The 15,242-nt window shown below is 37.1% G+C and overlaps 1 protein-coding gene across 1 annotated transcript in view; it reads left to right on the forward strand.

Moving 5' to 3' along the window:
- LOC134655852 (homeobox protein homothorax) overlaps positions 1-15,242 on the forward strand; it is a 357,906-nt gene that overhangs the window by 56,572 nt on the left and 286,092 nt on the right. Inside the window, exons 4-6 of the mRNA XM_063511342.1 lie at positions 96-146; positions 7,837-7,887; positions 14,740-14,907. Of these exons, the coding sequence (XP_063367412.1) occupies positions 96-146; positions 7,837-7,887; positions 14,740-14,907 (270 nt within the window). The remainder of the gene's footprint in view (positions 1-95; positions 147-7,836; positions 7,888-14,739; positions 14,908-15,242) is intronic.

The following is a 15,242-nucleotide window of genomic DNA, read 5'->3' on the forward strand; positions in this document are numbered from 1 at the left end:
AGCGCCATCGACAACAAGGTCCCTTTTCATAGATAATGCCCCATATTACATGCAAATCTTCAAATTATTCATGTATTTCTTTTCTATGTTCACAGATACGCCAAGAGAAACCTTATTATATAGCGGACCCTGAAGTAGACTCATTAGTAAGTATTATTTTATTTTATTTTAATAACAAACAGAAGAGATAAATTAACCGCGAGGGATCAGTTTAATACGCCATAAAGTAGTGAACATTTTATAGTTCGCCTCGCCTCCAGCGACCAAGTAATTTACGATTTGATTAGTTAAAAAGCTGTCTAAAATTAACCACAGGTAAACGAGATATATTTCTCGGAATAACAATATAGAGTAATAAGAGTAAAAAATATATATTGTCACTCATAAAAAGCTGAATCGCACCGTGCGCCTCCCGCGGCTAGCTGGGACAAAAAGTGAAATAATAAAAAGATGGCGGCCACCCACCGACGCCGTTCGACACGGATACTTAACCGATTTTTAACAAATAAAATCTTAGGCATTACGAATCGCTGGGCAGCGGGGGCGACGCGCTCAATATTTTGACTTTGTTAGGGAAATCAGTGCAGCCGACAGCGCTGACGCATCGCCCGCGAAAGCCCACGACCAACAAACACACATGACTTCTATTGCCATCGCTAAACTTGCATACCAACCAAATCCATATAAACCTGACCTCTGGATTCATAACAAACATGCTTGACCGAATACCATACACATATTGGCTTGCTTAAGATAACTGCGCGCTGCAGGATAAGAATAACAGCCCTCATATCCTACATTACGTCAACGTCGGTACATACAAAAACCATGATAACCGAGCTTAACCAGCGCGCAAACACAAACTTAACCGAGTTTAAAAACAGTAGCCTCAGCGCCATAAACCAAGTCTTACTGCACTGATAAGCATCATTCATGCACAGATAACGCGCCCAAACAAACGCAGCGACATCCGGGCGCTCGATAAACTTTAGAAAAATAGCTAAGTTTGTGTCTTGACATGTGGGTCGTGGCACCGGTGTTAGTTTGCACAGGCAGCGTAAAAAAAGCTTCAAAAAGTTGTAGTCAAAACATGCGTCTCAAGTATTTGGACTGAGGTGTTGCGTTATTGTGATTGTTTTAGTTCTCCACATCTCAATCGTATTTTTCGTATCGTAATTGAGATTTATACCCTTATTCATAAAATTTAGCAACCTCTTACTAACGTTAAAATTGTGCCTCTTTCTTAACTAGCAGTTGTGTGTGTCAAAATGACGGATAGGGACAAACGATTATCAACGGTTTATTGACAAACGTTTATGAATAACGAATAGTCAAGTGTCTGTTTAGGGAGAAACTGTAGGTACTTAAATAGTTGTCTCTATTTTCCGATAAATATGATATTAGTCTCCTCAAGGGTATATTAGTGATTGGGCTTTTACTGAACCAATGAGCCTATTTGTCATTGTCGTCAGCGTCGCTTACCAAAAAGTTTGTTACATATTTTTTTCCATAACATTTTCAAACTGAAACCACTGTCCAAACTGCAATTTCCTCTCAAGATTTATTCCAACAAAAACCAAATAACAAAAATTCTTTAAAAACGCTCAATTGAGTTTTCAACGCGTATTTAACAAGAAGTAATTTGGGCCAATTGAATTAAGTTCCTTTGTGGCCACATGGTTCCCCCGAGCGATACTTTTGTGACCAACTGACAGACAGACATTGTCTACGTTTACATAAAGGCAGTTCGGTTGCAACTTGCAAGGTGTCCTCGTTAACATAATTTTAGTCGAGGACACAATACTATTCAAGCTTAGGCTTTAATCGACCGAGTAATGCGAGGTCTTCTAGTCCACTTAGGGTGAAATTTCTAGAGATGCCACGAATAGTGGATTTGGCCGAATACCGAATATTCGGCCACTCTCTCGGCCGAATACCAAATATTCGGCGACCGAATATTCGGCATGAGATGCGAACATTGTGAGTCACAGTTATTATGAAAACTGTTCGCCAACAAAGCACAACGTTTGCTAAGATAGATAATAAAACCGAACTAATGAATGTAGATTGTAGTTAGAGTCAATCAAATCGACCCATGATAAAAATAAAATACTTATTTCATAATCAACAAATGCTTTAAAAAAGGGTCTTCCTATTTAACAACTTTCCAATTAAATATATTTGTATATTTTTTTGTGTAATTTTTCTCTTTAGATAGGGGCAACAGATATTCGGCCGAATAGTAGGCAATATTCGGCCGAATACCGAATATTCGGCAAAATGGCCGAATAGGCCGAATATCGAATAGTTGCCGAATATTCGTGGCATCTCTAGAAATTTCATGTCCAAAATGTTTGGTTGTTCGTTGTAAATTTTCGAAAAAAAACAGTATTCCACACATAATTCATACAAGTAAATGAAGTTTGCAACGGGACCAAGTTTCAAGCAATAAAAGCATTCGATTTTTTTGTAATTATTCTATGGACCAGCAAAATGACTGTTTATATTCATTAAGAGGGTAACTTCTCACCTTCTTTTTTCAAAAATCTTGGTTAAACAGCGCTTACTGTCCAAAAAAGTGTTAAAGGTCTAATCGTTGACCTTTCAACAAACATATTACAAGCATTCTGTTTGCGCTACTGTTTGCATAGTTCACCTCTGTCAGACACAGATGTTTGACACAACCAACCACACATGGTCCCGCGCAAACAGAACGCAACATACATCTAAAACCAATACAACTTGGTATCTACTTGTACAACAACTGTGTATATTCGGAGTCGTTCTTTATACTGGTTTTAAGGTAAGCGGTTGCGTTCGATCCGCGCATTGACTCTACCTATTTGAATTTGGAATGTTGGTTTTTTCTGTTTAAATAGAACGTTTGTTTTACTTTAAAGTTTAAAGTATGATAAGAATCTAGTGGAGCTGAGAGAGGTGTCTTGGCTATTAGTGTTGTTTTTGGGCTGGATCTTTATATCTAGGCAAAAAGTCTAGTTAGTCTGAGACCTTGTACTTACTCGTATACTCCAGTTGATACATTGCTAGTTGTCTGAGAGTTGCTACAATATTATCGACTAAATAACTAGGGTTTAGTTTTAAATTTATAAAATACATATGTATGTTAGTCTGTAAGGTATTTGTAATATGGGCCTTGTTGCCTGAATTAAATTTCTAAATAAAATAAATAAATAAATAAAATTATATGTTCCGTCACTTAATAAAGGTTAACTTCCAAAAAGATCTGCTTAAGTACTTAGTTTTCTCTATGATTAAGAGGCAAGATGGTAGACACTTCAAAAAGCGTAAAGTCTAGGATCTGAAAGAAAGTTTTTCCAGTCTGTAATATCAACATTGCGTCTATGGTCTAGTACCATTGGAACTGCTAATGTCAAAGTTAACCTTAAATATACCAGGTTTGAAGAGCGCAACGCCCTTTCACCATACCACGGATGACACGGATCCCATACAAGACAAACAGGAGCACGTTTACTCGGAGTTAAAACATATTTTTATCTGTTCGCTTATGTCAACGTGTCTGAGCAAATAGCTTGAGGGTGGTAGAACCTTCGAACCCGAAGAAGTCACAATCAAAACCCAATCTTAACGCGTAGGCGTTAGGATTTAGAATTGACGTAGATTCTTATTGGAGTTAGTACGTTGTTTTGTGTGAGATATGGATTTAATTGATATTGCCTCCGCTGATGTTATGCATGCCTGGTAGCTTCGTGTTATGCCAATACGTTTTGTATTCATGATTTAGGGCGTAGACAATATACAGTTTAATGTGTGTTATGATCGCTCTTATCGCGTTATTACAAGATATAATTCGTAGAATTTCAAAAGGGTCGGTTGTCAATAAGGCGCTATTTCCATATAGCTCTAATTAGAAATCAACCTCATCGACAACCGACAATGTGGGACCTTTTGGTTGAAAATGTCACAAATAGTCTTTAACGTAGGTCACCAGAATAATGAGATGTGTGCTAGTGGTCTCATAAAAGAGGATCTCGAAGATTGTGCGAATTAAAGGAAAAATGGTGGAAAGCAGTACTTTTTGATACAAGCATCACCGTCATATCACTACATAGACACAGTCTGTCCCTATGTATGCTTAGATCTTTAAAACTACGCAACGGATTTTGCTGCGGTTTTTTTAAACAGATAGAGTGAGTCAAGAGGAAGGTTTATGTATAATTTGTTAACCCGTGCGAAGCCGGGGCGGGTTGCTAGTAAGATATAGGGTAAAGGCACCAGTAGTCAGCCTTATAACGACTTTTTTAAGTTTGAACGTTCGGCATTTCTACAGGATTAGTCGGATAATTAAACAAATGACATGGTTAGATCAATTGTTTATCATAGTTTTTAAACAACATATTTAAAAAAATCACAATCCTCTTTATAATATATCTAATTAAGTTTAAACAAAAAGTGGCACTTTTCTCCAGTAGTCAGCCTCCAAAATCCAGTAAGCAGCCTCTGTGTACCCAGTACTCAGCCTATATAAACTATTCATAATAATTAGATCAAAATCACTAATATTTATATCAAAATCAACGATATTATAATATATTTTTTTTCTTTATAATTTTTATCGTTATTGTAGTTAGTTGTAGTTTTTAATTTTAGTTTATAATTTTTTGCATATATCAAAATCAACGATGTGATACAAATATCTATTTTTTATTACTATTTTAGTTTATTTGTATCTCCTTGGATATCACGGGCCTATAATCCCGGTTTTTTGATAGGCTTGCATGGGGACACAGATCCAACACGTAGAGGCCCCTTGGAGAGCTTTTATGTCATGTAGAACTATTTTAGTTATTGTTATTGTAGTTAGTTGTAGTTTTAAATTTTAGTTTATAATTTTTTTGCATATACATATGTATTATTTACCTACTTGTTTACTTATTTAATAAATAAAAAATCTTATAGGTACATACAATTCTTATGACACGAAATTTGTTGGCCATAGGTAATATAACTAACTAATAGCAAACTAAGAATCGCAATATTTGTTTTCTAATAATTCCGTCAAAAATTAATGAGGTAAATCAGGTAATATATAATTATGTTCCTAGTAGGTATTCGGTAAAAAATAATTAATCGAGTATGCAGATCTAATTATCATTAATAAACAAAGTCATATACCGACCAGGAAAAAGCAAAATGATAGTTATGTATAGTTAACGTAAAATATGTATACACTTTTGAACCTTATTTCAATGAGATAGGGTTTAAAAATGTGGACATATTTTTGGCGGCGACGTACCAAGCAAGGTCAATGGCTGAGTACTGGATCCGCGAAACCCAGTGCTCAGCCGCATTAAAACGTTATTTCAAATGCGGCTGACTACTGGGTTTTACTTTAAATTGACTAGGGCATGCCTAACCAAATTTTAAAATGTAAATTTAACGGTCCTAACGGTCGCATTGGCTCGAAAATAATAAAATAAACGAATAACCCAAAGGTCAGCCGTGGGGGGCTGGGCACTGGATTCTTTGGAAAAAAGTGTTATCCAGTGGCCAGCCCCCTCAATTTATAAGTGAAATATTGATATTTTCATTCAAATATAATGCAATTTAATAGATAAACTAATAAATAAACCAATCATTAACAAAAATAATAACTTTTAACATTAAAACCAGAGGCGACTGGTAGCTATGTATTATGGGTGTTCACTCACAATAAAAAACAAAAACTAAACCTACACATTCAATTAACCGTCGCAAAGTACCTAGATGTCGGTTTCCGTCCATCCGGTCATTGAACTCTCTCATAGATTTTCGGTATTACGAATATCTTGACGACCGATAGACACCGATTTTACAAATGGATATGTTTTTAATTAAATTTTATGGAAAGATGTGCTAAATTGTTAAAACACCTGTTTCGGTCCAAACAATCTCACCGCACAGCCGTCACCCGCGCCCGCGCCAAACACAAAACATAATATACCTAGGTAACACGAAAAACAAAATAAGCTAGTTACTTTTATCACATTCACACAACACAACCACGGTGTTTTTGGTTATTGATCTGATTCAAAAAATATATAAGTTTTTGTTTTTGAGTAACATTGCTACGAAAGTTCAAGGTCGTCCATAATTTAACTCGAGTCGATTTTGTAAACTTTTTCACATTCTCACGTTAAATTCATTCATTTTTAAACACCTCACAACAAACAAATTATGTGCTTTAACTGTTTAAACTCTTATTTCATTATTTAGAATGAAAAAAAAAAAGCCAAAATTGCATTCCCGCACATACTTTAAAATTGACTAAGGTCTGTTTAGAAACAAGTGACAACAATATCAACATGGCGCGCGGGATGCGCGCGCAGATCAACCGGGCTCGGAGCGCCGCACCGATTTTGCCTGTTCCCTCATAGAACATATTCTGTTTCACGCGCGGAGTTCTGGTAAAACTTCTCTTTCGCTCTTATTGAATTTCCTATTGATCGAATGTACTAAATCTTTTTCCATAGGAGCGCAATCCAAAGCGCTCCGCTTCGCGCGTTACCTTTGATTTCTATGAAATTATAGGAGTACGCCGTGTAGGTAGTGGTGACTTGGTGAGCTGTCTATAAACTTATAATGAATAAAGGTTATTATTTAATTGGTATTGAGTTTTTTACGATCTTAAATAGTAATATATTAAATAGGTACCATAATTTCATTTTGATTATATATGGGAGTGCACCGCACAAGCGCTCCTTAAGGCGGGCCGCGCCTGATTAAAACATAGTTTTCCTTGCCTGTTAAGAGAACACCACGTGCAGTTAAAAATATGGCGGACATGACACTATTGCACTTGTCGACAAACAGCACCTGTATGAACGAGTATATTTCTTCCCCCTTTCCCTCACCGCACCTGTCGTGTGACGTATTAACCAATAAGGAATCAAAGCTCCTATTTGAGTACTCGCGATTTGTTTAAACGAATATACCAGATATTTATGACCAATAAACGGCTCAAAAGGCTGACCACTGGTACCCGGCTGGCCACTGGTGCCGTTACCCTAGGCATCAACTTATTAAGTACTTGTTATATAAGTAGTCCAGCGGGGTAGTATAAAAACAAACAAGCAATTAAAGTCAAATAAAAATGATTTATGAACTTTATGGCGCTATCAAACTGAACTCGCATAATTGGCTTAATCGTGTTTAATTACCAAAAAACTATACTAATTACAACTGTAATAATAAAACATACAGATTTGAATTGTAACGCATCTTCAATCAGAGATGCTATTAAAGTAGCATTAGATACATCGAATTTGATTGCATCTCGAAATAAAATATTTGATACCATCTTTGTTTTTGTACGTGCTATGATAGTTAACATGATATAAAAACTGATCATGTACAGATGTACCATCGCCCTGTTAATTGTACATCGGTGGACCTAATGCTTTTTGTAATAAGGTCCACCGATGTACAGTTAGGAGTGTTGTGTGTGTGTGTGTGTTGATTTTTGTACATAGATATGTTATATTGAGTGATTGGATACAATATAACGTACCTACGTTTGTTCCTAACAATTTATCTGTTTAATATTTTTCATCTGCTATGGTCAAAGAATCAAACCGATTGTTTTTTGTTTGTTTATTTTTGTGCAAAATTAGCTTAAGCGGGCAACCGCTTAAGCTAATTTTGCACTGACTTGTACAGAGCAAAGTGAGGGAGTGTCATTATAAACGTCATATTTCCATAGACATTTGACCTTAATGACGTTGCCACACTTTGTCATTACAAATTTCATGCAGAGTTAGCTTGGTCAGACTTTATCATTTTTGATTAGAATCAGTCTTAACAACACTTTTTTTCCAGATGGTGCAAGCGATACAAGTTTTACGGTTTCACCTATTAGAATTAGAAAAAGTAAGTACCCACCAATTTATTACAAAGTGGAATGCATCTGGACCGGGCCAAGGGAACCAGTTCCCAAAAATATCACCTAACGTTGTCCGAACATGATACCGCTTCGATAATCTGGCCGTATTCTAAAGCGGCGCGGGCGCAGCGTCGAAGGAGGGGACCAATGAAATGAGAGCTGTACGGCTAAGATGGCGGACTATTTATTTATCGTTTGTCACCATGGCTGTCACGTTCTAACTAGGGCTTGCAAATATTCGAAACTTTCAGATATTCGAATATTCGACTTTTTCTGACGACGTATTCGAATATTCGAATAATTATTCGAATATTATAAAAAATAAGAAAAGCAACGAGAAATCGGCTTATTATCGTTTTATTCAAAAGCTTTTTTCACATATTGCTAAAACTAAGGATATTTGGCAGAAATCCACTTAATTGACTAGATTTTATCATCCTACTATTTATAAGATGCCCACATTTATAAAAACAAGTAAAACGCCAAAATTAAACGTATTTAATATTTCTAGATAAAAGTTATTATAAATGCGTCGTTGCGTGAAATAATATAACTTTAACCATCCAAACACCTAGGTATGTAAGATATTTTTTTTAGTAGGTAATTATTTTCCGATTTAAATTAACTTGTAATCACTCAGAGGCCTGTAAAAAGGCCTTTAATTTCATTGTATTTTGAATCTTTATTGACTTTATTTGTTTTGGCAAGTTATTATTCCTAATGGTCGGCTAATTATATAATATTGGAATATTTAAGGGAAAAAGTTAGTTGAGTACTGGGTGGATTATTCGTCAGCTAAAGGTGCATGGTTAGATTACCAAGTTGGGCAGGTTTGGTATGATTAATTTTGAGAATTGCGATAAATGGCAAGGTTTAGACTTCAAAAATTCGCTTAACGTACGCTTGTACTGAATAAACAGAATGACCCTTTACTTAAAACTTACGCACCGTAAAAATAACATACTTTACAGTACATATGGGGCTACTTTTCCGCACTAGTGCGTAAAATAGCACTTTTCGTGCGTATGTCGAAACTTTAAAGTGCCATATGTACTGTAAAACGTTGTTCGATACACGTGCGAATAGGTAATTCGCAACTCGTGTCGATTTAAAACACTCCCTTCGGTCGTGTTTTAATTTATCGCCACTCGTTTCGAATTTCCTCTTTTTCGCACTTGTATCGAAAATAACTATTTTGATTTCGTTTTCTTTTAAATTGAGTTAGGTTTCACTGTATTCACGAAGTCTATCGAGAGGAATACAGTAAAAATATTATATCCTTCGTATTTGGGTACCTACCGTTCCTCATTCACTGTAAATACCCGTAAAACACACAGAAACTGTAACTACAGCGGATGACATAGATTTTTTTATAGTAATAAAAAATATTCGAATATTCGAAACCTGAGCGGTCGAATATTCGAATATCAAAACAGGTCGAATATTCGACAAGTTCGAATATTCGAATATTCGAATTGCAAGCCCTAGTTCTAACAAATATGTAAGTGCGAAAGTGACGCATGGCATGACAGGTGATAAAAATGCGACCATGATAGCTGGTCTGGAGATCTTAGGACCACCACACACTAGCTTTTGAGCGTCGGCGTGTCAGCGCTATGGAGAATGGTTGCGCTGCGCAGTTGCGCCAACGTTGCGTCGAGCAGCAGCCATAGAGTTGTCTAAATGCCGACGCTCGGGAAACGCTAATAGTAGGGGGTGTCTCTAACATATTCATTCCCTCACGTCGTTCTCCGGGTAGCCTGGAAAGAGTAACAATGACGGCCAAAGTTGAAGGAACGAGAACTCAGGCCCCTCCTCCTACTAGATGGTGTTCTCAAACGGCATCTATGCAATTAAAACTGCGCGAGGCCATGCGAGGGAACAGAACCCTATGGAGGAACCTGGTCTTCAACAGAAGGACATGATGTCACTATCCTCAGTATTGAGGGACCGGCTGAAGAAGAAGAACATATTCATATGCGTTGTTAAGAGTAAGGGTGTGATCTTATACTGGCTGCTCAGAGCCAGTACTTGCTAAGCAATACAAATGACAAACAGATCCCGAGCCCTGATAGGGTATCGATCTCCCAACCGGTCCACCTTCTGTTTTAAACATTCGAATTTCGAAAACTATATCGTATAGTCAGGTGTGCGGTGAATGGGGCGAGTTGTCGGTTTTTCGACGCCGATTCGGGCGAGTCCGGTTTTTGTCCCGAACTCGTAACGGTAAACGCAAGGTTTTTGCTATCCGCAATCAAATCGTACAATCTACACGCGATTTAATTAGTCGCGTAAAATTCAAATGCAGCTCCTCTGGAATTAATTTATATCATTATGGTCACGTTTGGAAACTAGTTTCACTAACGTCTATATCGAGAAACGAGATACCTCACGACGCCATAGCGGATTCCGTAAATACTGAGATAGGAACCGGTAAATTTAGTGAAGGAAAAACACAAAAAAGCGTAATGAGATAATGTAATGCGATACCTCTGTACGAATTGCTGGCTGGAGATATAAAAGCGGTTTAAAAAAGAAGCATTCGAAATTCAAAATTGTGGCGCAGCGTAAGAAACAAAACGTTCGCTCCTAGAACCGCCATACCTGTCCCCGCTATCGAAAAAATGTTTTTTGCTCTGTGCTCATATCCCATACACGTCTGTTTGTATCTCGTCTCGGTTTTTGTTGAAGATAAAAAAAAACACGCCGTTAGTTGGATCCATTTCCGCTCCACTACGCGTTCACAGGTGAAGGTTTTTGATCTTAAAACTAATAATTAAAAATAAAAAGAACGCCCGCCCGACCCGCGCACAATGAGATCTTGTTAAGTGCACTTTTTTCCCCACTTTGCTGTAATTACTTCGCTTTTTTGATAAACATTTTTATGAGCTGCGTTATAAAAGGGTTTCTTGTGTAAAAAAATGTCAAAGGCTTTAATGATTTGTAATGAGTTCGAGATTTGGAATCAAAAACGTTATTAAATTTTAAAGAAAGAATCGTGTTATACATTATAATATCCAATAACGTTTTTTGATTTATGTTTTCAATATTTTAAATATGGCCGCTGGCGGGGATCGCGCGGCTAAGTCCTTTTTCGTCGCGCAGCTGATTGGCCGTCGCTGGGTATTTTAATGTACGGCGTTCCCTAATTATGTTATGTGATAGACGCTTGGGTTCCTTCGGTAATGTGCTCTGTATAAAAAAACCTAATTTTAAAGATTTTAATTTTCGAACGCATCTGACGCTCGTTAGCTGTTCCAAACGCGTAATTTTAAATTCGAACACGCTGTTTTTAATTGTAGTGTTGCTAGGTTGAAATTATAAAAAGGCCGTTATTAAAAAGTAACAAGTTAAACAACGCTTCTTGTAGTTTTTTTTAATATTTAGTTTGTACATCGTAAACGTTATCTGCGCGACGTGGCTAAGTGATTTACGACAGGTCAGATTTGTTGGTTTACGGGCCCGAACCGAAACCGAACCCGGGACCCCGTTTACGACACGCGGTTTTATAACTTTTTATTAAGCCCCTAATGCTTTGTCTGGGTTGCCAGCACAGGGCCGGGTATATTAAAATAAATTAAAAATGACGAACTATTTTTAATACAATCGTAAAGTCAAATCTATAATAACAAATCAAGGTATCGTTAAATTAAAACTAAATGTCAGTTTAACTTTTTAAATCACATGCTAACCAAGGCGGAGTGAGGTGCCAACCGATTTGAATGCGATGCGGCCCAAAGGACCGGTTGTTTATTTTTTATAAAAAAAAACTGGGAAAGAATCCGACCCGGCCGCGTTATGCAATATGGCGCGGGATTTACATAAATATTGCCAATTTATATTGGAGCATAATATTGCCAATTTACGTTGGAGTATAATATTGTCCATTTATTTCTGGATACATGCCCTTGCAAAAAGAAATACTAAATGTTAGACCCTTGTCATTTAAATCTTCCTTTTTGAAAGAACCGCTGCCCACTTATTACGTTTTTGTTTAATTTAGTGAAAAATATATTGCATTAATATTGCTTGGTGGATAAAATCAAAATTCAAATCGATTACAATTTCATACAACAGAAAAAATATTTTTAATATAAAAATGATGATGTTTCAATAATATCTAAATAACTTTCGGAATTGTAAGGTAAATAATGTCTTATTTATTATTATGGCATTAAGTCTGCCTTTGTACTGTAAGGTTTTCTTTTGTACAATAAAGGTTAACTATATGGCATTTGTTTACTACATTCAATATTTGCATTCAATGGAAAAAATATACATTAGGCATATTACATATGATATTATTAAAATTATTTATTGCCTACTTCAGTTCGCAAGTCTATCCAAAATGACTTATGTCACTATAAAACTCTCAAACGATACAACATTATACAACTAAGGCGGTCATTTAAAACCAAAACATCGTAAGTGAATAAGAAAAGATATAGAGATATGACTGTTTGGATTAGGAAGTAAGGATTAATCTAACGTGGCAATCCGAAACGTCGCCCGTCGCATTAACGAAGGAAATAGCATATAACGGTCCCTTTTAGCCGGCCGTGACACCGATCGTGGCGGATAGCCCACGCTAGATCTGAGATACTAGAAAACTTGTGGAAATAGTAAAAAAACTGTATCAATACCCTTAGATTACAAAATGTAGCTTGAACTGTATATGTATGACATAACACTTGCTGACAATTTGAGAATAATAAAACTAAATAAAAAAAATAATAAAAAAAACACACAATTTAGAATTTTTAAGATTTATTGACTTAGTAGGTAGCGGTAGGTAGAGGCGAGAAAGTAAATATAATCATGTTCTTTAGGCACGTAATTCCATTTCATACCATGAAACTAGATATCTATGAATGGAATGGGAAATATTGCTCAAATAACCGGCCATCAAGAACAGGGACTTAACTTAAATCCCAAGTTCAAATCAAAAGAGCGATAGAAGCCCGAGTAGAAAACGTCTAAACGTCAACTGACCGCCATCATATCACATTACATTCCAAATTTAAATAAAAAGTATCCGTTCAGAAACACCCCATATCTCAATCCGTGAGTCGCTCATTCCAAATTTAAATTTCTGGAAAGAGTTTGATGTTCGAAACGATAATCGTCTCGAACCCGACTGTCGGAATGCCGTAATATCTCATTAAAAGCATTACCTGCTAATAAACAACGACTTATCAACAAATCCGACGCGAACGACTTTAAATTCTTTGCTTAACGACTCACGGCTCAATTTCTCTTAGCCGCGACATTTCGTTATGGTCTTTCACAAATTGTTGAGAAAACAGTTCCAAATTTGAATCCCCGAAGAGTTACGATGTCAAATCTTAGTCGGTGTCACTTAAATCGAAAATAGTATCGGCGTCGGTCACAAACGTAGGATTAGGCCCGAAAATGTTTGATTTTATTTTGAACAGTGTGTTTACTCTGTCATCCGTGAGCTTATATAAGCACACTCAATCAAGATTTTGACGTTGACAGCGCTCGGTTCGCGCAGTAGCGTTTATCCGTTGTAGTGTCAATAAAATACTCACAGCCATAAATATGAATTTCAACGGTCGGTTGTAAAATTCAAATTATGATAAACAAACTGCAGCGCGTGCGTGCTCAGATGTGTAATTTACAAAAACCTGTCGATTAGGAAATTAGTATCCCGAAGACATAATTAGCTGTCAACAGCGGGAGCACCGTTTCCGCTTCCGCTGCTCGGTTCTATTTTCGAAATCCGCCAAGACGCCGTGCGTGTTCGATTTTCATTTTTCGTTTTCGATTCTTTTTTCGAGCGGGTCACCTCACCTGCCAGCTTTATTGTTCCGTGTAAAAGCTGTCTAAAAATTTCGTTAGTCTTTTTATTGCCTCATGTTAATTTCTAAGCTAATTATGCCTATGAAAATGTATACAGCGAGCGAGGAATTAATACGCGCTTGGGGGCCGAAGACTAAAAAACAGTAAAAATGAGTTTCGTGCCGTTTTTACGATTCATTTGGAGTTTTTACAAGTGAAGCGACAGTTGGCCGAGCGTCCAAATGTATTCCCTTTGTTTCTATTGTATTGTTTTTCTTGTGTTTTTTTCTTTAGCTTTGTATGCTGATATTAGTTTAAAGGTCGAACTTTGTATCCGCAGTTATGAATTAATGAGTAACGGAGAGAAATTTAGACGTCACTTTGTTTGACACCGTTTGATCGGTAACACAATAGTTACTTAAATATAATTGTTTTTGACAAATTGGATGACATTCAAGTTTCACATAAATTACGTATTGTTTGTCTCATTAATTCAAACTAATGTTAACCATTTTACTTTAAAACTGATGTATACAAACGACTGTGTTATTTTATATCAGGAGAATTTTAATAAAATATGTTATGGCATTTTTTGCAGCATTATTTCATCTAATAGATTTTATGACTGCTGGACTCCACTGTTCATGTTGCATACCCAGCATCAAATTTCATTCGGAAATATATCCAAGTTACAGTAGAAATCATAAAGAAAGATATAGCTCGGGAGTTAGTCTTTGAATGACGCTGTTTACTAGTATATCCTGGAAACACTACCGCCTTAATACAGAGGGACCATCAACAAATGACAAAGGAAGGATCAAAATCTTAGCATTTAGGGCAATAAGCTTAAGTCTTAAGCTTAACTCCGTACATGCAATAAAATAGGCAGATCGAAATGTCATTGGCTACACCGTCGAATATAGGTCTTTCTGTTTTAACGCGGTAGTCGGACAGATAGATTCCACATCACCGTCTAAGCGTGTAGAGTACTAGTTTAGCAGAAATCAGCATCGTCTCCAACGCCACTTTCTGCGCAGGTCCACGAGTTGTGCGACAACTTCTGCCACCGCTACATCAGCTGTCTGAAAGGCAAGATGCCTATCGACCTCGTGATAGACGAGCGGGAGTCCGCGCGGCCGCCCGACGCCAACGGCGAGCGCTCCGCCCCCGACAGCAGCCACGACGGAGCTTCCACCCCCGACGTCGTGAGTACCCCCTACAATAGCAAACCCCATCTCATTCAGAGGCGCGATCCCCAACTAGCACCCAGCTCTACCACGAGCTACCTCGTGCACCCCTGCTCTTAGTTTGGCCATTGCAAAAACGAAGTACGTAAGGGGGTGCTCGCATTTTAGTTAGATTTTCCGCCTCCCTCGCTTTTCATTGTACGCTCGGCCTCTGAGGGCGTTCGTTGGCAACGCTCCCAGAAAGCCTTAGTTTAAGTTCATTTAGAACAAATCTTCGTTTTTGCAATTGGCCAACCTCTTATCACTGTACGATTCAATCTAACACGTTGAATTTACATTTAAAATCAAAATTT

Source organism: Cydia amplana, chromosome 17 (genome assembly GCF_948474715.1).
Source record: "Cydia amplana chromosome 17, ilCydAmpl1.1, whole genome shotgun sequence".
NCBI classification, from domain to species: Eukaryota; Metazoa; Arthropoda; class Insecta; order Lepidoptera; family Tortricidae; genus Cydia; species Cydia amplana.